The 22,606-nt window shown below is 71.7% G+C and overlaps 4 protein-coding genes across 6 annotated transcripts; 2 read left to right on the forward strand and 2 right to left on the reverse strand.

Moving 5' to 3' along the window:
• Positions 1–52: 52 nt before the first annotated feature.
• On the reverse strand, positions 53–2,344 carry MED29 (mediator complex subunit 29). Its single transcript, XM_087729762.1, has 4 exons — positions 1,951–2,344; positions 1,237–1,295; positions 583–667; positions 53–386 (listed from the first exon to the last, which is right to left on the reverse strand). Exons 1-4 carry the CDS (start codon positions 2,194–2,196, stop codon positions 159–161), a joined length of 618 nt encoding a protein of 205 aa, XP_087585888.1. The 5' UTR covers positions 2,197–2,344; the 3' UTR covers positions 53–158.
• On the forward strand, positions 2,202–7,213 carry PAF1 (PAF1 component of Paf1/RNA polymerase II complex). Of its 3 annotated transcripts, XM_087729758.1 has the most exons (14): positions 2,204–2,383; positions 2,996–3,025; positions 3,144–3,236; positions 3,651–3,772; positions 4,020–4,086; positions 4,198–4,299; positions 4,383–4,488; positions 4,597–4,665; positions 4,964–5,067; positions 5,156–5,272; positions 5,484–5,611; positions 6,210–6,316; positions 6,432–6,519; positions 6,623–7,213. In XM_087729758.1, the coding sequence occupies exons 1-14, from the start codon at positions 2,334–2,336 to the stop codon at positions 7,030–7,032; spliced, it is 1,593 nt and encodes a 530-aa protein (XP_087585884.1). In that variant the 5' UTR covers positions 2,204–2,333; the 3' UTR covers positions 7,033–7,213. The 3 variants fall into 3 exon arrangements, with proteins under 3 accessions (XP_087585885.1, XP_087585886.1, XP_087585884.1); XM_087729759.1 differs by lacking the exon at positions 3,144–3,236 and having other exon boundaries at positions 2,202–2,383; XM_087729760.1 differs by lacking the exons at positions 2,996–3,025; positions 3,144–3,236 and having other exon boundaries at positions 2,202–2,383.
• A 530-nt stretch (positions 7,214–7,743) lies between these two features.
• SAMD4B (sterile alpha motif domain containing 4B) lies at positions 7,744–13,834 on the reverse strand. The gene is made up of 12 exons (XM_087729644.1): positions 13,686–13,834; positions 12,559–12,987; positions 11,419–11,871; positions 10,753–11,004; positions 10,551–10,660; positions 10,362–10,448; positions 9,789–10,029; positions 9,619–9,704; positions 9,394–9,512; positions 8,797–8,992; positions 8,139–8,353; positions 7,744–7,813 (listed from the first exon to the last, which is right to left on the reverse strand). The coding sequence occupies exons 2-12, from the start codon at positions 12,752–12,754 to the stop codon at positions 7,744–7,746; spliced, it is 2,025 nt and encodes a 674-aa protein (XP_087585770.1). The 5' UTR covers positions 12,755–12,987; positions 13,686–13,834.
• A 3,788-nt stretch (positions 13,835–17,622) lies between these two features.
• LRFN1 (leucine rich repeat and fibronectin type III domain containing 1) lies at positions 17,623–21,701 on the forward strand. The gene is made up of 3 exons (XM_087729729.1): positions 17,623–17,751; positions 18,190–19,536; positions 20,084–21,701. The coding sequence occupies exons 2-3, from the start codon at positions 18,212–18,214 to the stop codon at positions 20,655–20,657; spliced, it is 1,899 nt and encodes a 632-aa protein (XP_087585855.1). The 5' UTR covers positions 17,623–17,751; positions 18,190–18,211; the 3' UTR covers positions 20,658–21,701.
• Positions 21,702–22,606: the final 905 nt, after the last annotated feature.

Below are 22,606 nucleotides of genomic sequence, written 5' to 3' on the forward strand. Positions count from 1 at the left end.
CCACCCCATTAGGCCCCCCCGTGGGGGTCAGCCCCCCCAAACCCCAGCCCCAGGCCCCCCCCATCCACCCTCAGACACCCCCAAACCCTCTATCTCCGCCCTCAGCCCCCCACGGGAGCATGGGGGGGTCCGTGACCCCCGTGGGCCCCCCCAAGCACTCAGGGCCCCCCCGGGGGCGGCAGCTTGCCGGTGATCTTGTTGGCCCCCTCCAGCAGGGCGTTGTGGATGTCCTTGGCGCCGGCGATCTGGGCCTTGATGAGGGGCAGGTACTGGGTGTAGGGGAGGGTCTCGCCCGCCCCCCCCTCGCCTTTGGGGGCCGCCGGCACCAGGGCAGGGGCGTGCTTGGCGCTGTCGAAGCTCTGCGAGAGGCACTCGTGGGCCAGGCGCTGCGGGGGGGGCACGGGGGAGGTCACCGGGGTCGGGGGACAGCGGAGGGGACAAGGTCGGGGGGCGGGGGTGGTGCTGGGGGGTGATGGTGCTAAGGGGAGCGGGGTTGAGGGGGGCAGTGATGTCACTGGGGGTGTGGGGACCACACCGGGGGTGTCACGGAGGGGGGACAGGGACAGCGGGGGGGTCACTCACGAGGCAGAGCTCCAGCTGGTCGCAGAGGGCGTAAAACTCCTCCAGGCTCTTGTCGAAGCGCTGCAGGGCCCCATCGGCGCTCTTCCTGCGGGGGGGCCACCGCCACTGTCACCCCCGACTCCCCAGGAGGCGGGGCGGGACACTGGGGAAGGCTGGGAAGGGACTGGGGGGCTGCAGGGGGGAATGGGAGGCAGTGGGGGAGGATTGGAGGCACTGGGATGGGGCTGGAGGGCACTGGGATGGCATTGGAGGGTACTGGGGGACACTGGGATGGCATTGGGGGGTATTGGGGGCCACTGGGACGGCATTGGGGGGTACTGGGGGCCACTGGGATGGCATTGGGGGGTACTGGAGGGTACTGGAGTTGTACTGGGATGGCATTGGGAGTACTAGGGGCACTGGGATGGCATTGGGGGGTACTGGGGGGCACTGGGATGGCATTGGGGAGTACTGGGGGGTACTGGCATGGCATTAGGGTATACCGGGGGGTACTGGAGGTGTACTGGGATGGCATTGGGAGTACTAAGTGCACTGGGATGGCATTGGGCAATACTGGGGGGCACTAGAATAGCATTGAGGGGTACTGGGGGGCACTGGGATGGCATGGGGGGGTACGGGGGGGCACTGGGATGGTGCTGGGGGACAGTCACTCACTGCCCGTTGTCGATGCTGGAGTTCTGCACCAGGTTCTGCGCCGCCACTTTCATCAGGGTCTGGGGGGGGGAAGGGGGTCAGGGGGGACACGGGCACCCCAAGGGGGACACACGCAGCCCCCCCCCAGCTCCCCCCACGCCTGCCACCCAGCAGTGGTGCCTCATTTACCGGGGGGGACACTGGGGTCCAGAGGACACCCCTGGGACCTCCCCCCAGCCATCACTGGGGCAGGGACCCCCCCAGGACCCCCATTACCTGCACAGGGACCCTCTGGGACCCCCCAGGACCCCCATTACGAGCAGAGGGACCCTCGGGGACCCCCCCAGCAAGGTCATGGGGACAGGGACCCCCCCCGGACCCCCCAGGCCCCGGGGGACCCTCCCGGCCAGGCCCGGCCCCGCCCCCTCGCAGCACCAGAACCTCCGTGGCGGCAGGCCACGCCCTCTCCCGGCGGCAACCCCCGCCCCGTAGCGGCTGTAGACCGCCCACATAGACACGCTCCGCCCACTGCCGGCGGAGCACCGCCCACGGCAGCATGCCCCGCCCCTCGGCGGCAAGCCCCGCCCCGTATCAGCAGAAGACCGCCCGCGGCGGCAGACCCCGCCTCCCCGCGGCGGCAGGCCCCGCCCCGTGCCGGCGGTAGACCGCCCGTCGTCGTGTGCCTCCGCCCCTTTCTGCGACAGGCTCCTCCCCTCGGCAGCGGGCCCCGCCCACCTGCAGGCTCTCCTTCAGCTGCGGGATGAGGAGGCGGAACCGCTGCACCGGGTCGAAGTCCTGCGCCTGCGCAGCCGCCACCTGCGCCGGCAGCGGCGGCCCCGGGGGCTGCCCCGGCCCCGGAGCCTGCCCCGGCCCCGGGCCCGGCCCGGCAGCGGCGGGCAGAGGCGGCGGCGGCGCGGGAGCGGCGGGCGGCCCCGGCCCCGGGCCCGGCCCCGTCGGCGGCGGCTGCGGGGGCGCCGCCATCTTCCCGGCGCGCGCCTGGCTTCCGCTCCCGGCCGGCCCCGCGCGCCGGGAAGTGACGTCAGGCCGGCGGGTCCTGGCGCCGCCCGGAAGTAGCTGCCCGCCGCGGTGCCTGCGCAGGGCCCGGCCCCGGCCGCGCCATGGCTCCCACCATCCAGACGCAGGCGCAGCGGGAGGAGCCGGGCCACAGGTACGGCGGCGTCACCGCCCTGACGTCACGGCGGGCGCCGTGGCGTCACGGTGTGGGGGGGAGCCGGACTCTCCGGGTCCCCTCGTGATGTCACACGCACCGGGGCGGGGGGCGTGGAGGCCTGGATGTCCTCCTGACGTCATAGCACACGTGGGGGGCTTGGGGTCCCAGACACCTGGGGGCCATCCCGACGTCATGGCGCACGTGGAGGACTCAGAGACCCGGGTGCCATCCTGACGTCATAATGCACGAAAGGGGCGGGGGGGTCCCGGACGCTTGGGTCCCCTGTTGATCTCACACACCTGGGTCCCTTCCTGATGTCATAGCGCACGTGGGGGGCGGGTCTGGGTGTTGGCGTCCTCTCATGACATCATAGCAGAGGTGGGGAGGGGTGGGGACCCGTATGCCTGCGTCCCCTCGTGACGTCATAGTGCAAGGGTGTGCGTCTCCGGATGACATCACAGCACAGGGGCAGGGGGTGGTTCTGGATGCTGGGGTGCCCTCATGACATCATAGCGTGCATGGGGTTGGGGGTGACGTCATCGCAGGCCCGGGGGGGGCGGGGGGGTCCCGGACGCCGGGGTCCCCCCGCTCCCCTCCCCCTCCCCGCAGGCCCAGCTCCCACCGGACGCTGCCCGAGAGGTGAGTGGGGGCTGGGACCCCGGGGGTCCCCGCGGGGGGGCCCAGCGCCCCCCCCCCCCCGTGTTTTGGGGTCCCCCCGTGTTTTGGGGTCCCCCCGTGACCCCCCCCGCCCCCCCAGGTCGGGCGTGGTCTGCCGGGTCAAGTACTGCAACAGCCTCCCCGACATCCCCTTCGACCCCAAGTTCATCACCTACCCCTTCGACCAGAACCGGTGCGGGGGGGGCCTCGCACGGGGGGGCGGGGGCCTCGCGGGGGTTCCCCCGGGCTTTGGGGGGCGTGGGGGGAGGTTTGGGGGGGTCTGGGAGGTTTTGGGGGTTCATCCAGCGCTGGGGGAGGGGGTTTGGGGGGGCTGGGGTGTTTTGAAGCCCCCTGGTTGGGGGGAGTGGTTTTTTTGGGGGCGTGGGGGTGTTTCGGGGTGGGTTTTAGGAGGGAGTGGTTTTTTTTGGGGGGCGTTTTGGGGTATTTTAGGGTTTGGGGAGTGGTTGGGAGTTTTGGGGGGGCGGTAGGGGTTTTTGGGAGGTTCTGTGGTGGTTTTGGGGGGGTCTGGGGTTTTTGGGGAGGGTTGTGGGGGGTCGGGGGGTTTGGGGGTGTTTTGGGGTGCCTGGACGTGTTGCCCCCCCCCCAGGTTCGTGCAGTACAAGGCGACGTCGCTGGAGAAGCAGCACAAGCACGACCTGCTGACGGAGCCCGACCTGGGCGTTACCATCGACCTCATCAACCCCGACACCTACCGCATCGACCCCAGCGGTGGGGGGCCGGGGGGACCCCAAACTGGGGGCGGGGGGGGGGGGCACCCCGGATTGGGGGGGGCCACACAGGGGCAGGGGCGCATCCACGCCCCGGGAGCTCCCCACAGGGCTGAGCAGGGGTTGGGGGGAGATTGGGGGGACCCCGATGCTGGGGGAGGACCCCGGTGCTGGGAGGGGAACCCCAAAATTGGGGGGAGACCCCAAAGCTGGGGGGAAATAAGCCAAATTTCGCCTCCCCCTGCCAGTGCTCCTGGACCCGGCGGATGAGAAGCTGCTGGAGGAGGAGATCCAGGCGCCCACCAGCTCCAAGAGGTAACGGCATCCCCGGGGAGGGGGGGGAGACCCCCCAAACCGGGCTGGGGGGGGGCACGCGGCACCCCCAGACCCCCGGGGGCCCCCCCACATCACGCTGCCCCCCCCCAGGTCGCAGCAGCACGCCAAGGTGGTGCCGTGGATGCGCAAGACCGAGTACATCTCTACCGAGTTCAACCGCTACGGGGTCTCCAACGAGAAACCTGAGGTCAAGTGAGTCCGGGGGGGTCCCGGGGGGAGGGGGAGCACAGCCCCCTGCCCCCCCTCACCCCCCACCCGTCTCCCTGCCCCCCCAGGATCGGCGTCTCAGTGAAGCAGCAGTTCACCGAGGAAGAAATCTACAAAGACCGCGACAGCCAGATCGCCGCCATCGAGAAGACCTTTGAGGATGCCCAGAAAGCGGTGAGGGGGGGTGGGGGCGACAGCGGGTTTTTGGGGCCCCCCCCGGGTTCTTTGGGGGCTTTGAGGGGGGGGCACGCACAGCCCTGACCCCTCCCACGCCCCCCCCAGATCACGCAGCACTACAGCAAGCCCCGCGTCACCCCCGTTGAGGTCATGCCTGTTTTCCCCGACTTCAAGGTAAGGGGGGGACACCGCGGGGACCCCCTTGGTGGGGGGGGGGACACACGTTGGGGAACCCCAGATCGCCCCCCCCGTGACAGTGTCCTAATGGGGGAAACTGAGGCACGGACCCCACCCTGCAGGGGGAGCCTGGAGGACAGTTTTGGGGGCAGAACAGGGGTTTCGAAGTCGGGAGGGGCGTGTTGCCCCCCTACACCCCCTTTTTGCCCCCCTACCCCCCCCTTTTTGCCCCCCTACGCCCCTTTTTTTGCTGCCCGCCCCTTTTTTGCCCCTCCCACCTCCTCCTTCCCCCCAGATGTGGATCAACCCCTGCGCCCAAGTCATCTTCGACTCGGACCCGGCGCCCAAGGACACGAGCGGCCCGGCCGCGCTGGAGATGATGTCCCAGGCCATGATCAGGTGCTGGGGGGGGGGGGAACCCCCACATTTTGGGGGAGGGGGAGCAGAGAGCCCCCGCACACCCCCTTTAACCCCTTCCTGCCCACAGGGGAATGATGGACGAGGAGGGGAACCAGTTCGTGGCTTATTTCTTGCCGGTAGAGGAGACGCTGCGCAAGCGGAAGCGGGACCAGGAGGAGGAGATGGATTACGCCCCCGAGGATGTGTATGGGGGGGTCCCATATAGCCGGGGGGGGCCTGCATAGCTCAGGGGGTCCCGTATGGCTTGAGGGGGGCTGTGGGGAGCAGGTTGGGGGGGTTCCCACAGCTTCGGGGAGGACGAGGCGTCGGCCTGGCAGAACCCGTTAGGGTTTGGGGGACTGCTTTGGGGGGGGGGGTGTCTTCCCAGCCCCCCCCGTGCCCCCCCCCCCCCCCAGATACGACTACAAAATCGCCCGGGAGTACAACTGGAACGTGAAGAACAAGGCCAGCAAGGGCTACGAGGAGAATTACTTCTTCATCTTCCGTGAGGGCGACGGCGTCTACTACAATGAGCTGGAGACCAGGTGGGGCTGGGGGGGGGCACTGGGAGCCCCCTCCCACCGGTAATGGGGGCACTGGGGGTGGCTTCCCCTCCCCTGGGGGGCTCGCTGGGGGTCCCTGTGCAGGCTGCAGGGAACTGGTGGTGTGGGGAGGGTCCGGGGGGTTTGGGGGCTCCTGGGGGGATCTCTGGGGGGATTTCAGGGTCTGGGGGGTCCTTGGGAGTCGGGGGGGTCTGTGGAGGCTGGGAGGGGTCTGGGGGGTGTCCCTGGAAGTCAGGGGGCGTCTGGGGGGAATCCCTGGGGGGTGCAGGGGGTCTGAGGGGGGGTGCAGGGGGTCTGAGGGGGGTGCAGGGGGTCTGGGGGAGGCGGGGGGTTCTGTGGAGGTTGGGAGGGGTCTGGGTGGGGTCCCTGGGAGTCAGGGGGGTCTGGGGGGAGGTCCCTGGGGGGATTTCAGGGTCTGGGGGGGTCCTTGAGAGTCGGGGGGGGGATCTGTGGAGGTTGGGAAGGGTCAGGGGGTTTGGGGGGGATCCCTGGGGGGTGCAGGGGGTCTGGGGGGTCCCTGGGAGTCGGGGGGGTCTGGGGGGGGGGTCTCGGGGGGGCCTGGCCCCCCCCACGCCCCCCGGGTGCGGCTGAGCAAGCGGGGGGCGCGGGCAGGGGTGCAGTCGGGCACCAACGCGGTGCTGGTGGTGGAGCACCGCGACATGAACGAGGAGGAGCTGGAGGCCCAGGTACAGCCCCGGGGGGGGGGGGCGGTACTGGGGACCCCCCACCCCCCCTTCCCCTGCGCCCCCCGGGGCCCCAGGCATCCCGCTGACCCCCCCCCCACTTTGCCGGCCCCCCCAGGAGGCGCGGCGGGCGCAGCTGGAGAACCACGAGCCGGAGGAGGAGGAAGAGGAGGAGATGGAGGCTGAGAAGGAGGCGGCGGGATCGGGTATGTGGGGGGGAGCTCCCCTGGGGTGGGGCTGTACCCCCCCCCTCGGCGGGGCAGAGCGTTGGGGGCCCCCCCGAACCCCCCCATCTCCCCCCCTCCCCAGATGAAGAGCGGGAGAAGGGCAGCGAGAGCGAGGGGGCGGCGAGCGGCGAGGAGGAGGAGGAGGAGGCCGAAGGCTCGGGGAGCAGCAGCGAGCGGGGGGGCTCGGCCCGCAGCGAGGAGGAGGATGAGGCCGAAGATGAGGAGGAGGAGGAAGGCAGGGGGGGCCGGCGCGGGGGCAGCGACGCCGCCCGGGCCGCCCGCGACCAGGAGGAGATCTTCGGCAGTGACAACGATGAGGAAGAGGAGGAGGAAGAGGAGGAGGAGGAGGAAGAGTCGGAGGGAGCGGGCAGCGAGGGGGGGCCCCCCCGCAGCCCCCACCTCAGCGCCAGCGAGGCCTCAGAGGAGGAGGAGGAGGAGGAGGAGGAGGAGGAAGAGAGCCCCAGCGACGCCTCCGACTCCTCCAGCGACTGAGGCGGGGATGCTCGGGCGGCTCGTAGCGAGGCTGAGCCTGGCCCCCCCCCGGCCCCCGTTTGGGGCAAAACCCCGGCACTTTGGGTTCGTTTGGGTTTTTTTTTTCTCTTTAATAACGTAGTCATGGTTACCAGCCATAGTCATAACAAAAGTTATTCATAATAAAATGTATCTAAAATAACGTTTCTATCTCGAAGGGCCGCGGCGCTACGTGTACAAAGGGGGGGCTGTACCGACGGGGGGCGCGGGGCGTCCCCCGCCCCGGGGGCCTCGACCTGTACCTAAACCTGGGCTGTGCCCGCCCCCCCCCGGGGGCCAAGACCAGAAATAATATTAATAATAATAATATAATAATAAAGCGGGGGGGGGGGGGGGGGAGAGAGAGAGAAAAAAACAAAACCCCAACAAAAACCCAGGACCTGGGGATTATTAAAAACTGTGAAAACGCAACAAAACCCCCCTCCCCCCAAAAAAAGAGGGGCCGGGAGAGCCCAGCCCCCGCGCGCAGCCCCTGTAGTGTCAACACGGCCCCCCCGCCCCCCCCCCCCCCGCGAGAGCCCCTCCCCCGCGGGGGGCCTGCGCCCCTCCCCCCGGCCCAGGGGAGGGGGGCAGGGGGGTCAATCCCCCCCCCTTGCTTATTTTGGGGTCCCCCCCGGTGGGGGGGTGCTGAGGGTGACTGGTGTCAGAGGGGGTGCCCCCCCCGGGGGGGTGCTAAGGGTGGGACCCCCCGATTTGGGGAGGGGGCAGCGCCGTCAGATGGTGGAGGTCTTGTCTGTGCCATCTGTGGGGGGGGTGGGGGGTCAGGGGGCGCCGGGGGGGGTCGCGCCCCCCTGCCCCCCCACGTGTCCCCCCCGCCCCCCTCGCGCCCCCGCGCCCCCCTCACCGCCCCCCGCGGGCTCCGTCATGCTCAGGGACAGCGACCCCAGCGGGGGGTTGATCCCCAGGGGGGGGCCGGGGGGGGGGCCCCCTGGGGGGGGGGGGGGCCAACAGGGATGAGGGGGGGGGCGTCCAGGCACCCTGACCCCCCCCAGATCCCCCCAAACCCTCCCCAGGGGGGCCCGGCCTCCTGCGCCCCCCAAACCCCTCCCGGGGGGTCCATCTGGCACCCCCGGACCAGAACAGCCTCCCTCCCCCCCCCATATGCCCCCCCTCCCCATTCTGGGCCCCTCCCCCCACTTTCGGGGCCCCCCCACCCCGACCTACCCTGGGGGAAGGCGAGCAGGGCCTGGGGCGAGGTGTGGACGGGCAGCGAGTGGGTGCGCTGCACCGCGCTGCGGCTCCCCGGGGACCCCCCGGCCCCCCCGCTGCCGAGCCACAGGCTCTGGGGGGGGGGGGGGACAGGGTGCTGGTTAGAGGCGGGGGGCGGCTGGACCCCAACGCGGGGGGGCTGGCGTCCAGGAGGGCCCCCCCAAAAAAGACCCCCAGGATCTGGCCCCCCCCCCCCCCCCACCGGGATCCCAGGATGAAGAAGCGCCCCCCTCAACAACCCCCAAATCTGCCCCCCCAAGCCCTAGGACTGCCCCCCAAATCCCCAGGGACCCCAGAATCTGCTCCCCCCAATCCCCCAGGGACCCCAAAATCCGCCCCCCCCACCCCAAGACCCCCCCAAACTCCCACAGACCCCAGAACCCACCCCCCACCCCAAGATCCCCCCAAATCCCCAGGGACCCCAGAATCCACCCCCCACACCCCAAGACACCCCCCCAAATCCCCAGGGACCCCAGAATCCCCCCCCCGGGCCCCACACCCGTCCCCGTCACCCACCTGGCGGCCCTGGGCGCCGAGGGGGGGGCCGCCGAGGGGGGGCCGGGGGGCGGGGGCCCCCCCCGCCGGCCCCAGCAGCCCCAGCCGGGCGGGGGGCAGCGCGCGGGGGGGCAACGCGAAGGGGCGCTGCCCCCGCCGCCCCCCCGCCCCCCCCACAGAGCCAGCTATGGGGAGCGAGTTGGAGCCGAAGGCCCAGCTGGGGGACACACACACGGGGGGGGTCAGGGTGGCACCGGCCCCCCCAGACCCCCCGCCAGCCCCAGGGGCTCACCCCGAGCCCCCCCGGGGGAAAACGAGGCACCCCAACCCTTGGGGGTGGGAAATGGGGCACCCGGGGGTGCCCCAGGGGGGCAAGACCCCCCCCAAATTGGGGAGGGGGGGCAAATGGGGCATTGGAGGGGTGCAAGGGGAGGGAATAAGGCACCTTGGGGGGACAAGAGCTCCCCAGGGGAGTCCCAAGGGGATAAACACAGCACCCGGGGGGTCCCAAACGCCCCAAGGGGGAGCACAAACTGGGGGAGAGGGATGGGGTCCCAAGGGGCAACCGGGGCACGGGGTGAGCGGGGGGTCCCGCCCGCCCCCCAGACGCCCACCTACCCCTTGGGGGGCCGATAGCCCTGGCCGTCGAGCGGCACCTTCTTGGGGAAGGCGCGGAGCAGCTTCAGGACCTGCTGCTTCCAGGAGAGGAGCCTCTTCTTCTGCGTCTCCGTGAACGCCTGGGGGGACACACGGACACGGGGGGGACACACAGACATGGGGGGGCATCAGGGGGTGGCACGCGGCCCTGTGGTCCCCCCGAAGCCCCCCGAGGCCCTGCCCTACCTCGTGGCTCAGGCACTTCTCGAGGAGCTGGAGGTAACTGGTGATGTTCTCCTCGTCCGGCCGCGACACCAGCAGCTGGGTGCACACTGAGGGGGGGTCAGGGAGGAACCCGGGCACCCCGGGACCCCCCCAGCGCCCTGGGAACCCCCCAGACGAAGCGAAGGTCTCACCTTTGCCCATGACGCGGGTGAACTGCCCCGGGATGTCCCCGTCAGGGACGGGGGCGGCGGGGGACTCGGCGTCAGCGGCCGGGTGGGGGGGGAAGGTGTCAGTGGCCCCCGGAGGGGCCCCGTCGGGGGTGCCGTTTGGGGGAGGGGCGGCCGGGGGGGGCCGGAAAGCCTTGATGGGGGTCACCATGATCTGCTGGAGCTCCTGCAGCGCCGTCCACAGGTTGCCCCCCTCCAGGATGTCCTGCGGGGAACGGGACATGTAGGACAGGGCCGGGGACGCACGTGTGGGACGAGCAGTGGGACACGGGGACCCTGGGGGGGGGGCAGGGATCCCCCCAGCCCTAGGGGCACGGGGGGGACGACCAGGGACACCCTATGCCACCCCTGGGGACACGAGGGGACCAGGGACACCCTGTGCCACCCCTGGAGACATGGGGGTGGGATGAGGGACACCCTGTGCCACCCCTGGGGACACGGGAGGGGACCAGGGACACCCTGTGCCACCCCTGGGATGTAGAAGGGGACCAGGGCCACCCCTGGGGACCTGAGGGCCGCCCCCCCCCGGTGCCACACCTTCTCCAGCGCCCTGAGGACGCTCTGCCGCTCCCGCAGCTTCTGGATGCTGAGAGCGATCTTGTGCCGTGCGCCCTTGGTGACGTTCTGAGGGGACAAGGAGGGACAAGCAGGGTGGGGGGGGGTCCCCTCATCCGGGGGTGGTGGGGAGATGGTGGGGGGACACGGGGGGAGGACCCCCTGTCTCACCTGCGACTCGAGGTGATGCTCCGTCAGGGTCATCATCTCCTCGTACGTCATTTGGGAGAAGAGCGCCGCATACTTGTGCAGCCGCAGGCTCTTCAGCCACGAGGGGACATCTTTGGGGCGGGGGGTGACACGGGGGCAGCCGTGAGGTGACAGGTCCCCACGGCCCCCTCCCCAGGCCACCCGTGCCTGCTCCGTCCCCCACCTTTCATGCCGCTGCCGTCCTCCTGGAAGGTGTTGCGGCCGCCAGCCGGCTCCTCAGTCTGCTCGCTGCCTGAGGAGGCCACGCTGCTCTGGGGCGAGAGGGGCGCGTGGTCCCCGAAGGGGGGCCGGGGGGGGCCAGGGACAGCGGACTCGTCACCCCCCCCCGGCCACTCGGTTCCCCCTCCCTGGGGACTGCCGGGCACCAGCGAGAGGGAACGCTTCAGCGGGCTGGGGTGCAGCTGGCAGGGCAGAGCTGCAGGGAGCGGGGGGTCAGGGGGGGCCTGGGCACCCGGGTCCCCTCTGCGGTACCCCCCCAGACCCCCCGTGTCGCCCCCAGGTCCCTCCTCAGCCCTCATTGCCTCCCCCAGCTCCCCGTGCCCCCTCCCTGTCCCCCTCCAGCCCCCCACACCCCCAGATCCCCAGGTCCCCCCCCAGCTCCCTCCTCGGCACTTAACGTCCCTCCCGCACCCCCATAGCCCTTAACGTGTCCCCCCCAGTCCTGCCGCAGCCCCCTTGTCCCCTCCAGACCCCTCCCTGTCCCCCCCAACCCCTCCTCACCCTTACCTGTCCCTCAACGTCCCCTCCAGGCCCCTTCCCAACCCCCTTGTCCCCTCCCCGTCCCCCAGTGTCACCCCCGGGCCCCTTCCCACCTCCCGTCCCCACTCACCCGCTCCCCCCAGGCCGTTGCCGCTGGCGGGGGGGTGGAAGGGCGGGTGCCCGTTCTCCCGGGGGGCCGCCTCGGGCCAGGCCGGCCCCAGCTCGGGGGCCGCGTGCTCGGGCCACTCGTGGGGAGGCGGCGGCCGTCGAGGGGCGTCGGGGCGGGGGGGTCGCGCCGGGGGGCCGCTGCCGCCGGCCAAACGCTCCTCTAAGTGGCCCAACCAGAGGGCCAAGGCGCTGCGGTCGTCCAGAGTGGTGGCGGGGTGGATGAGGGCGTAGGAGAGGAGCTGCCGGCTCTCCTCCACGCAGCGGTTGCTCTCGATGGCGTACGCCAGGATCTTCTGCAGCCGCTTCATGTACTCGGCCTTGGCGGCGGCATTCCCCGGCTGCAGGAGCGGGAGGTGGGCCAGGAGCAGGGCCACCGCCGCCTCCGCCGGCTCCTGCGGCCACTGGCTGATGGCGGCTGAGGAAAGGGGGGAAAGGGGTGAGGGGGATGTCGGCATCACCGCGCAGCCCCGGGGGACAGCACCGAGGAGGGGACGAGGCTGCGTCCCACGTGGAATCGCCTCGTCAGGATGCGGGGGGCGATGGAGCTAAATCACCCCCCCTCGGGCTGGAAATGGGGGAGCAAAACCCTCCGGGGGCCAAATACAGGGGACTAAAACTGGGGACAAAATCCCCCCGTTTCCCCCGAGGAAGATGGAAGCCCCATGAGCCCCCCAATTGTCCAGGAACGCACCGGGAGACACCCCCCAGAACCGCAGGAGGGGACCCCAGAGGTGCCCACGGACAAAGGGGGAGCCCCGGGGCGAGGCGGGGAGCCCTGCCAGGCACCCAGGGAGTTTTTGGGGTCCCTGTAAAGCTCCCATAGGGCACCCAGGACCATGCGGGGAGCCCCTGGGGGGGAGGCGGGATGATGCACAGAGACCCACCATGTGCAGTGAGAGCCCTCGGGGGCTCCGCGGAGCCCCAGGGACCGCACCTGCCCACCCAGGGAGTCCTGGGGGCGCCCAGGGAGCCCATCCATCTGCTCAGGGATAGCTAGGGTGCCCACTCACCCACCCAGGGAGCCCCGTGGGTCCCTACAGAGCCCACCTACCCACCCAGGGAGCCCCTGGGGTCCCCAGGGAGCCCCCTGGCCACGACTCACTGGCGCTGTTGGCCTCGGCCTCGAGGAGGTGGATGTCGGTGCAGTCGGCCAGCGAGTGCTCGAGGCAGAGCTGGAGGAAGCGGGCCTGGGTGCGGGTGACGCGCTTCAGCAGCGAGAGCAGGGCCACCGTCTGCTCGCACTCGTTCCAGCCCTTGAACCACCCCGCCACGATCCCCACCTGATCCCGGAACATCATGGCGGTGCCGGGGGGGCTCACGGCGGCGGCGGGGAGGGGGAGATGTGGGGCCGGCCGTGCCCCCCCCTCACATGGCGGCGATGCAGCGGCCGCGGTGGGGGCCCCCGCGGGGCCTGGCTGCGGAGTCGGTGCCCCCCCGGGCCAGGGCGGGCATGGGGGGGGTGGGGAGCGAGGCCCCGACAGCTCCGGCCGGGCCTCCCGGCTGCGTTCCCGTGGGAGAGCCCCAGAGATCCCTGCGGAGAGAGAGGAGGCGGGGCGGTGTCAGGGCCGGGGACCCCCCCCGGCGGGGATGGGGACCCCCCCCCCCGTGCGACCGGGAGCACCTCAGGGTACCAGTTCAGCCCTGCCAGGACAAGCGGGACCCCCCAGGGGTGCCCACCCCCCCCATACCCGCTCCCAAAAGCGAGCGACGGGACCCCCGGCCCCGCCCAGCCCGGGGAGACGCGGGACCCCGCGGGAGCGGCGCGGGACCGCCGGAATCGCCCGCCCGGTACCCGGCTCCCACCGGCAGCACCCGACCCCCGGGAACAGCGGAAGGGGGAAGCGGCCGGGGGAGCAGCCGAAGGGGCTGCGGGGGACGGCGGGGCCGTGGGACGCAGAACGGGGTGGGCCCGGGCGCAGAGGGGTCCCGGGGCCCTTCAGCGCCCTCCCGGCGGGCGAAGCGGGCAGGGCCGGGAGCGGGGCGCTCCCAGCGCCGTCAGGGAGGACGAGGGGGCCGGGGCGGGGGGCCGGGCCCGGCGCTCGGTACCGGTACGGGGCGGGGGGGGGGGGGGGGTCAGTTAGGGCCCGGCCGGGGAGGCCGCGCCGGGGGCGGCCCAGGCCCGGCGGCCGCGGGGAGGGGCCGGGGCCCCGGGGCCGAGGCCGGGCCCGAGGCTGGGCCCGAGGCGGGGGCCGGGGGCTGCGGCCGGGCCCGGGGCCGCCCCTCACTCACCGCCGCCGCCGCCGCCGCCGCACTCGGAGGCGCCGTCGCCGCCGCGCAACGTCAGCGCGCACGGCACGCACGGTGCGTCACCGCGCCACTGCGCATGCCCCCGCCGCCGCGCCCCGCCCCTTCCGCTGCCCGCACGGCCGCAGCCAATGGGAGGGCGGCAGGGTGGGACCGCCGCTTCCGGCGGCGAGCCGTCGGCCTCGCACCGCCCCGCCCCGGCTCGCCATTGGACCGCGGCGCTGCCAATGGGAGCGCGGGGGCGGCCCTCGCGGCGCCGCGGCCCCTCCCCTTTGCGCCGGCCACGCCCCCTCCCTCATGCCACGTCCTTCCCGAGGCCACGCCCCTCCCTGGGCCTAGGCCACGCCCCGTGCCCTGGGCCACGCCCCCTCGGCCTCACCCTGCCCCCCCCGCACCCGGGGGCGGGGCTTGAGGGGGCGGTGGCTGAATGGGCGTGGCTTTGGTTGGGGACGGGGCGGGGCCTCTGGGGGCGAGGCCGTGACTCGGGGGCCGTGATTACGGGGTGCGTGACCCTGGTCCCCAGCGTCCCCAGCCCATGTTCCCCAGTGTCCCCAGTATCCCCAGTGTCCCCAGCCCCTGTCTCCCAGGGTCGCCCAGGTCCCCCAGTGTCCCCCAGTGTCCCCATTGTGTCCCCCAGTGTCCCCCAGTGTCCCCAGCCCAGGTCCCCCAGTGTCCCCCAGTGTCCCCCAGTGTCCCCAGCCCAGGTCCTCCAGTGTCCCCCAGTGTCCCCAGCCCCTGTCTCCCAGGGTCGCCCAGCATCCCCAGTGTGTCCCCAGTGTCCTCCAGTGTCCCCAGCCCCTGTCTCCCAGGGTCCCCCCATGTCCCCCAGTGTCCCCAGTGTGTCCCTAGTGTGTCCCCAGTGTGTCCCTAGTGTCCCCAGTGTCCCCATGGTGTCCCCCAGTGTCTCCAGTGTGTCCCCAGTGTCCCCCAGTGTCCCCAGCCCCTGTCTCCCAGGGTCCCCCATGTCCCCCAGTGTCCCCAGTGTGTCCCTAGTGTGTCCCCAGTGTCCCCCAGTGTCCCCAGTGTTCCCATTGTGTCCCCCAGTGTCCCCAGTGTCCCCCAGTGTCCCCAGCCCCGTCTCCCAGGGTCCCCCATGTCCCCCAGTGTCCCCAGTGTGTCCCTAGTGTGTCCCCAGTGCCCCCCAGTGTCGCCAGTGTCCCCAACCCATGTCCCCCAGTGTCCCCAGTGTGTCCCCCAGTGTCCCTAGTGTGTCCCCAGTGTCCCCCAGTGTCCCCAGCCCCTGTCTCCCAGGGCCTCCCATGTCCCCCAGTGTCCCCAGTGTGTCCCTAGTGTCCCCCCAGTGTCCCCCAGTGTCCCCAGTGTCCCCAGCCCACGTCCCCCAGTGTCCCCAGTGTCCCCATTGTGTCCCCCAGTGTCCCCAGTGTCCTCCAGTGTCCCCAGCCCCTGTCTCCCAGGGCCCCCCCGTGTCCCCCAGTGTCCCCAGTGTGTGCCTACTGTGTCCCCAGTGTCCCCCAGTGTCCCCAGCCCGCGTCCCCCAGTATCCCCTGCCTCCCATCTTCTCCAGCCCGTCCCCGCTGTCCCCAACGGCCCCGGCCACGCGTCCCCCCGTGCCCCCCGTGTCCCCGGCCTGTGTGTGCTCCTGTGGGACGGGACGGGGAGAGGGACAGAGGGACGGACAGAGGGAGGAATGGGGAGATGGAGGGAGGGACGGACAGACGGAGGGAGAGAGGGACGGATGGAGGGAGGGATGGACAGAAAGACAGAGGAAGGAAGGGACGGACAGGCGGAGGGCGGGCGGGAAGGACAGACAGACAGAGGGAGGGATGGAGGACTTGATGGAGGGAAGGAAGGAGGGACGGACAGACAGCCGGAGGGAGGGAGGGAGGGAGGGAGGGAGGGAGGGAGGGAGGGAAGGACAGACAGACAGCCGGAGGGAGAGAGGGAGGGAGGGAGGGAGGGAGGGAAGGACAGACAGCCGGAGGGAGGGAGGGAAAGACGGACAGACAGCCGGAGGGAGGGAGGGCCGCGGGCTGGGGGCGGACAGACGGACGGGGCCAGGGACCGACGGACTGAGGGATCGGTGGCTGCGAGGCCCCGCCGGGGCGGGGGAGCCGAGCTCCGCGGGTCCGTCCGCGGGTCCGTCCGTGGGTCCGTCCGTGGGTCCGTCCGTGGGTCCCTGGGCCCGCCCGCCGGCCCCGCCCCGCCCCGCCCCGCCCCGCCCCGCCCCGCCCCGCCCCGGCGGCTCTGCGGCTCCGAGCGGCGGCGGCGGCCTGTGCCGGCGGGACCGGGGCTGCACCGGCGCCGGCACCGCCACCCGCACCGGGGCCGCCCCCCGCGCCCCATCCGCCCCGCCGCCATCGGCCCGGGCCGGCATCCCGGTCCCCCCCCATCCCGGCATCCCCATCCCGGCATCCCGGTCCCCCCCCATCCCGGTCCCCCCCATCCCGGCATCCCCATCCCGGCATCCCGGTCCCCTCCCCATCCCGGCATCCCCATCCCGGCATCCCGGTCCCCTCCCATCCCGGTCCCCTCCCATCCCGGCATCCCGGTCCAACCCCCCCCCCCCATCCCGGCATCCCCATCCCGGCATCCCGGCATCCCGGTCCTCCCCATCCCGGCATCCCGGTGCTCCCCCACCTCGGTACCGGCGTCCCCCCCGTCCCATCGCCTCTCCCCATCCCCGCTACAACCGGGCCCGGTGCCCCCCCTCCCCGGTGCCCCGCTCCCGGTGCCCCCCCCGCTCCCCGCCCATGGCCCCCCGGCGGGGCGAGGCCTGACCGGGCCCGGTGCCCCCCCCCCCCCCGGGCCCGTGCCGTGCTCGGGGCCGCGATGGGAGCGTCCGTGGGCTGGGCCCCCCCCCGGTACCACGGGGTTCCCCGGGGGGGGGGCGAGGACCGGGGGGGCGGCTACCGGGGGTCGGGGTACCGGGGGGGGGGCACCGGGGGGGGGGCGGGGTACGGGGGGGGGCACCGGGGGCTGGGGGAGGCACTGGGGGGCAGTCCCTGGGCTGTGCAGTCCTGTACTGGTCTGTACTGGGTCATACTGGGCTGTGCTGTCCCATACTGGGCTGTACTGGGCCATACTGGGCTGTGCAGTCCCATACTGGACCATGCTGGGCTGTTCTGGGCCACATTGGGTTGTACTGGGCTGTGTTGTTCTGTACTGGGCCATGCTCGGCTGTACTGGGATGTGCTGGGCCATACTGGGATATGCTAGGTCTCACTGGGTTGTGCAAGACCATACTGGGCTGTGCTGGGCTATACAGGACTGTATTGCTCATATGTACTGGGAGGTACTGGGCTGTGCTGGGCCATACTGGGCCGTGTTGTTCTGTACTGGGCCATGCTGGGCTGTACTGGGATATGCTGGGTCTTACTGGATGGTGCTGGATGATACTGGGCTGTGCTGGGCCTTAGTGGCCCATACTGGGTTGTACTGAGCGATATGGAACTGTATTGCTCATACATACTGGCCCATACTGGGCTGTGCTGGGCCATACTGGGCCATACTGAGCCATACTGAGCCATACTGATCCATACTGTCCCATTTTGTGTTCTACTGGGCTGTCCTGGGCTGTACTGGCTTATACTGGGCTGTACTGGACCATGCTGGGCCATGCTGGGCCATGCTGGGCCATACTGGGCTGTCCTGGCTCATACTGGGTTGTACTGGGCCATACTGGGGTGTGCTGGGCCTTATGAGACTGTAATGGGTCATATGGGGTATTACCAGGTGATACCGGGCTGTACTGGGCTGTGCTGGTCTGTACTGGCTTGGACTGGGTTGTATTGGACTTTGCTGGGCTGTACTGGGCCATACGGGGGTGTATGGAGCCATACTGGGCTGTACTGGGCTGTTCTGGGCCATACTGGGGTGTATGGATCCCTACTGGGCTGTTCTGAGCCATACTGGGCTGTTCTGGGCCATACTGCAGTATACAGAGCCATACTGGGCTGTACTGGGCCACACAGGGTGATACTGGGCGGTACTGGGCTGTGTGCAGATGTACTGGTCCGTACTGGCCCATCCCCTGTCCCTACAGGCCCCGCGGCGACGCCCGGACGGGACCGACATGGAGCCCTGAGAGGAGGTAACGGGATCCCATGGGATCACACGGGATCACACGGGATCACATGGGATCACGCGGGATCACATGGGAACACACAGGATCTCCCGGGATCACACGGGAAGACACGGGATCACATGGGATCACCGGGATTACATGGGAACACACAGGAGCACGTGGGATCACCGGGATCACACGGGATCTCCCTGGATCTCACGGGACACACGGGATCACGTGGGATCTCGTGGCGCCCAGGGGATCGGGTGGGGTCCCCCCTTGGGCCCGATCCTGCCCCCTGCCCCCGGGCCAATCCTGCCCCCTCCGGGCCAATCCTGCCCCCCCTGGGCCCAATCCTGCCCCCCTCGGGCCCAATCCTGCCCCCTGCCCCCAGGTCCGATCCTGCCCCCCTTGGGCCCGATCCTGCCCCCCGGCCTGACCCTGCGCCCCCCGTCCCCCCCGCAGGCGCCGCCGGGGCCGGCGGAGGATGGCGAAGCTGCTGGTCCCCCTGGTGATGCTGGGGGCGGTGGCGGGGTCCCACCGCTGCCCCCCCCGCTGCCTCTGCCCGGCGGCCGCCCCCAACCCCACCCTCCTCTGCGCCCGCACCGGCCTCCTGGCCGTGCCCCCCACCCTGGACCGCGCCGCCGTGGAGCTGCGTCTCGCCGACAACTTCATCGGCGCCGTGGGACGCGCCGACTTCGCCAACATGAGCAGCCTGGTCCACCTCACCCTCTCCCGCAACGGGCTGCGCCGCTTGGCGCCCGGCGCCTTCGCCGACCTCCGCGCCCTCCGCGCGCTCCACCTGGACGGCAACCGGCTGCCGGCGCTGAGCGGGGCGCAGCTGCGGGGCCTGGCCAGCCTCCGCCACCTCATCTTGGCCAACAACCAACTGGCCGCCATTGAACCCGCTGCCTTCGCCGCCTTCGCCGCCACGGTGGAGGATCTCGATCTCTCCCATAACAATTTGCCGGCCTTGCCGTGGGAGGCGGTGGCCAGCATGGCCAGTTTGGCCACCCTCACCTTGGATCACAACCTCTTGGAGCGGGTCCCCGCCGGGGCGGTGGCACGGTTACCCCGCTTGGCGCGGTTGGACCTCACCGCCAACCGCTTACGGGCGTTACCGCCGGTGCCGGGACCGCCGGGACCCAGTTTGGCGGCGGGGGGGAACCCTTTGCATTGCAACTGCGAGCTGCTGTGGTTGCGCCGGTTGGCGCGGCCGGGCCGGTTAGAGAGCTGCGCCTCGCCGCCGCCGCTCGCCGGCCGCCTGCTCTGGGCTGTGCCGGAGGAGGAGCTGGCATGCCGGGCGCCGGCCATCGCTGGAGCGGCCGCCGACCCTGCTGCCGTGCTGGAAGGCCAACCCTTACGGTTGGGCTGCGCCGCCGCCGGCGACCCGCCACCGGCGCTGCATTGGTTGGGTCCCGACGGGCGGTTGGTGCAGAACGGGTCACGCCGTGCCGTCCGGCCCGACGGCTCCTTGGAGCTGCGGGTGGCCACGCTCCGCGACCACGGCGCCTTCACCTGCGTCGCCTCCAACGCCGCCGGTGAGGCGGCCGCCCGGGTGCAGGTGGCCGTCCTGCCGCTGCCCGTCCCTCGCAGCGACGGGGAGGGGGACGCCGAAGCCGGGCCCGGCCCTTCCGACATGGCTCGCGCCGGCGGCAACGAGTCGCGGGCGGCGGGCGAGCGGCGCATCGTGGCGGCCGAGCTGACGGCCTCCTCGGCGCGCATCCGCTGGCTGCCCCAGCGCCACGTCCCCGGCATCCGCATGTTCCAGATCCAGTACAACAGCTCCCTCGACGACTCCCTCGTCTACAGGTGGGTGCCCACCGGGGGGGCTGAGGGGGACTCTCGGGGGTCCTGGGGGGCTCTGGGGGGGGGTCCTGGGGGGCTCTGGGGGGCTGCGGGGTGCGGTCTTTGGGTGCCTTTCCCCGTGTCGCACCGCGTTGCGCCGGGGGCTGCGTTGCAGGGGGCTGGGCGGCGCTGCACAGCCTTGCACGGCAGCCTGGGACGTTGCCTGGCATCGCACGGGGCCGTGGGGCATCGCACGGGGCCGTGGGGCGTCACACGGGGCTGCAGGGTGTCGCACAGCGCATTGTGGCGTCGCACGGCACAGCGTGGCATCGCACGGAGCCCGGTGGCATTGCGCAGCACCGCGCAGCATCGCACAGCCCAGCGTGGCATCGCACGGTGCCGTACGGCATCGCTCAGTGCCGCGTGGCGTTGCACGGTGTCGCGTGGCAGCGCACGGCACCACACGGCGTCGCCTGGGAGCACGTGGAGCCACATGGCCTCGCCCACTGGTGGCGCCGCGTCGCGCGCGCGTGGCCGTGCCCCCCCCCCGACCCCCTCCGTGCCCCCCCAGGCTGCTGCCGCCCTCCAGCCGGAGCTTCGTGCTGCGGGACCTGGCGGCGGGGCGCGAGTACGACCTCTGCGTCTCGGCGCTCTACGCCGAGGGGGCGACGGCGCTGCCCACTGCCCGCGCCCTCGGCTGCGTCCGCTTCGCCACGGCCGGGGGGGCCCCCGGCTGCGCTGCCCTCCCCCGACCCCATTTTTTGGGGGGCACCGTCATCATCGTCATCGGCGCCGCCATCGCCACCTCCGTCCTCGTCTTCATCCTCATCCTCACCGCCCGCTACAAGGCGGCAGCTGCCCGCCGTCCCCCCGCCGCCGTCGCCAGCGTCTGCTCCCAGACCAACGGCACCCACAGACCCCCCGAGCCGGAGCCACCGCCGCCGCCGCCCCCTGCCCTCCCGCCCCCGGCACCCATGGGTGCTGCCGGCGGGGGGGCGCGGGGGCTCTTCCCCAGCCACAGCTACCCACGGCGCGCACGGACTCGGCGCCACGGCTCGCTGCCGCGCCTTGACCTGCCCGACGCAGCCCCCACCCTGCGCCCCTCCTTCGGCAGCACCCACTGGATGCTCGAGAGCACCGTCTAGGGGGGGGCAGCACCCTAGGGTGCTCGGAGGCAGCCCCGGCGGCACTGGGTCCTCGGCATCCCTGTATGCTCCTGGGTGCTCACGTGCACCCCCGGGTACCTGAACGCAGCTTTGGGTGCTCCCGGGTGCCTGAATGCATCCTTGGGTGCTCCTGTGCACCCTTGGGTGCTCCTGGGGGTGCTGAATGCAGCCTTGGGTGCTCCTGTGCACCCTTGGGTGCTGCTGGGGGTCCTGAACGCACCCTTGGGTGCTGCCGGGGTCCTGAACGCAGCCTTGGGTGCTCCTGTGCACCCTTGGGTGCTGCTGGGGGTCCTGAACGCACCCTTGGGTGCTGCCGGGGTCCTGAACGCAGCCTTGGGTGCTCCTGTGCACCCTTGGGTGCTGCTGGGGGTCCTGAACGCACCCTTGGGTGCTGCCGGGGTCCTGAACGCAGCCTTGGGTGCTCCTGTGCACCCTTGGGTGCTGCTGGGGTCCTGAATGCACCCCTGGGTGCCTGAACACGCCCCTGGGTGCCTGGTGCACCCACAGGTGCCCGTACGCAGCCATGGCTGGTTGGACGCAGCCCCGGCACCCCCGGGTGTCTGCGGGTGCCCCCGGTGCTTGTGGGTGCCGTTGGGTGCCTCCAGGCACCCCTGGGTGCTCCTCGAGGTCCCCGCCTGCACCCCGGTGCCTCCCCGGGCACCCGTGTGCTCCCCCCCATCGGTATCCATGTGCCCCCGCCCCGGGGCACCCGTATGCAACCGGTACCTACCCCGGGACGTGCGTGTGCACCCTGACACGCGTGTGCACCCCGACACGCGTGGGCACCCTGACGGGGGACGCGCACCTTGGGACTTGTGCGCGCCCCGACACGCGTGTGCGCCCCCGGCCTGCCCCCCGCCGCGGTGCCTTCGGCCGGGCCGGCGGCGGGGGGGCCCCGCACACGCCACTGACATGTCTGCACAGATGACACGAGAACCGCAGCCCCCCCCCAGCCCTGCGGGGGAGCCCGGGCCCCTGGGTCCCCCCCGTTCCCCCCCCCGTCCCCCCCTGTCCCCTGCCTCGGCCCGGGGGCTCCTATCTGGCTGGTCTGGATAACCCCGCGGGGGTCGGCGCCCCCGGCCCCTCTATTTGCCCCTTGCCCCCCCCCCCCGCCCCCCAGCCCCGTTTGCCCCTTTACCCCCCCCCCCCCGGCTGCCCCATCACCCCCCTATTTGCCCCCAGCCCCCCCAATCCCCCCCCCAGCCCTACCTGCCCCCCCCGTGGCCCCCCCACCAGCCGCCCCCCCGGGCCCCCCCGGCCCGCTGCAGTGTTTAACACAAGTTTTTACATTAAAAACCTGTGCCCCCCCCGCCCGGGGCGATTAAACCTTTTGTGTGTGAAGGAGGGGGAGCCGCTCTCTCTGTGGGGGGGCCGGGGGGGGCGGGAGGGTCCCGCTCAGTCGGGGGGGGGGCGGCCGAGGGAGCCCCAACCTCATACGGGATCCTCGAGAATCCCCCGTCCGTCCCCCACAAGAGGCAGCTCCCTGCATGCAAATGAGTATGCTAACGAGGTGGGCGCCGTGGCCATTGGCTGGGGCGGGGGTGGGGCTATGCTAATGAGGGACGGGATAATTACCCCCCCATGCGGTTGCCGGGATACGGTTGCCGGGATACGGGGGATACGGTTGCATGGAGACCACCGACCGCCCCTCCCCTGGTGCCATGGCAAGGGCGTGGCCTTGGGCTCATTAATATGCAAACAAGGGGCGGAGCTTTCACCCCCCCATCACCCCCGCGCCTCTGCTAACTCTGTCCCCCCGGCTAATTACCCTCCCTCATTTGCATGCAGGGCACCTGGGGCCCCAGCCTGGCCTTGCCCCCCCCCCCCGTGCCTCAGTTTCCCCAAGGCCACGGCCGAGGCCACGGGCGCAGGGAAGGGGCCAGGACACCTGGGTCCCTTCCCGGGGGAACGGGGCGGGGGGTGGAGGT

This window comes from Nipponia nippon, unplaced genomic scaffold (assembly GCF_047370975.1).
Source record: "Nipponia nippon isolate SJK-2023a ecotype South Korea unplaced genomic scaffold, ASM4737097v1 scaffold_46, whole genome shotgun sequence".
Classification (NCBI taxonomy): Eukaryota; Metazoa; Chordata; class Aves; order Pelecaniformes; family Threskiornithidae; genus Nipponia; species Nipponia nippon.

Coding starts and splice junctions, on each gene's coding strand:
- MED29 (XM_087729762.1), bottom strand. CDS start 2,196: ATGGCGGCGCCCCCGCAGCCGCCGCCGACGGGGCCGGGCCCGGGGCCG. Junction 1,296..1,950: donor AGCTGAAGGAGAGCCTGCAG/GTGGGCGGGGCC, acceptor TCCCCCCCCCAG/ACCCTGATGAAAGTGGCGGC. Junction 387..582: donor ACCAGCTGGAGCTCTGCCTC/GTGAGTGACCCC, acceptor CCCCCCCCGCAG/CGCCTGGCCCACGAGTGCCT.
- PAF1 (XM_087729758.1), top strand. CDS start 2,334: ATGGCTCCCACCATCCAGACGCAGGCGCAGCGGGAGGAGCCGGGCCAC. Junction 2,384..2,995: donor CGGGAGGAGCCGGGCCACAG/GTACGGCGGCGT, acceptor CCCTCCCCGCAG/GCCCAGCTCCCACCGGACGC. Junction 4,300..4,382: donor AACGAGAAACCTGAGGTCAA/GTGAGTCCGGGG, acceptor CTGCCCCCCCAG/GATCGGCGTCTCAGTGAAGC.
- SAMD4B (XM_087729644.1), bottom strand. CDS start 12,754: ATGATGTTCCGGGATCAGGTGGGGATCGTGGCGGGGTGGTTCAAGGGC. Junction 8,354..8,796: donor TCGGCGCCCAGGGCCGCCAG/GTGGGTGACGGG, acceptor CCCCCCCCCCAG/AGCCTGTGGCTCGGCAGCGG. Junction 7,814..8,138: donor GAGGCTGTTCTGGTCCGGGG/GTGCCAGATGGA, acceptor CCCCCCCCACAG/ATGGCACAGACAAGACCTCC.
- LRFN1 (XM_087729729.1), top strand. CDS start 18,212: ATGGCGAAGCTGCTGGTCCCCCTGGTGATGCTGGGGGCGGTGGCGGGG. Junction 19,537..20,083: donor GACGACTCCCTCGTCTACAG/GTGGGTGCCCAC, acceptor GTGCCCCCCCAG/GCTGCTGCCGCCCTCCAGCC.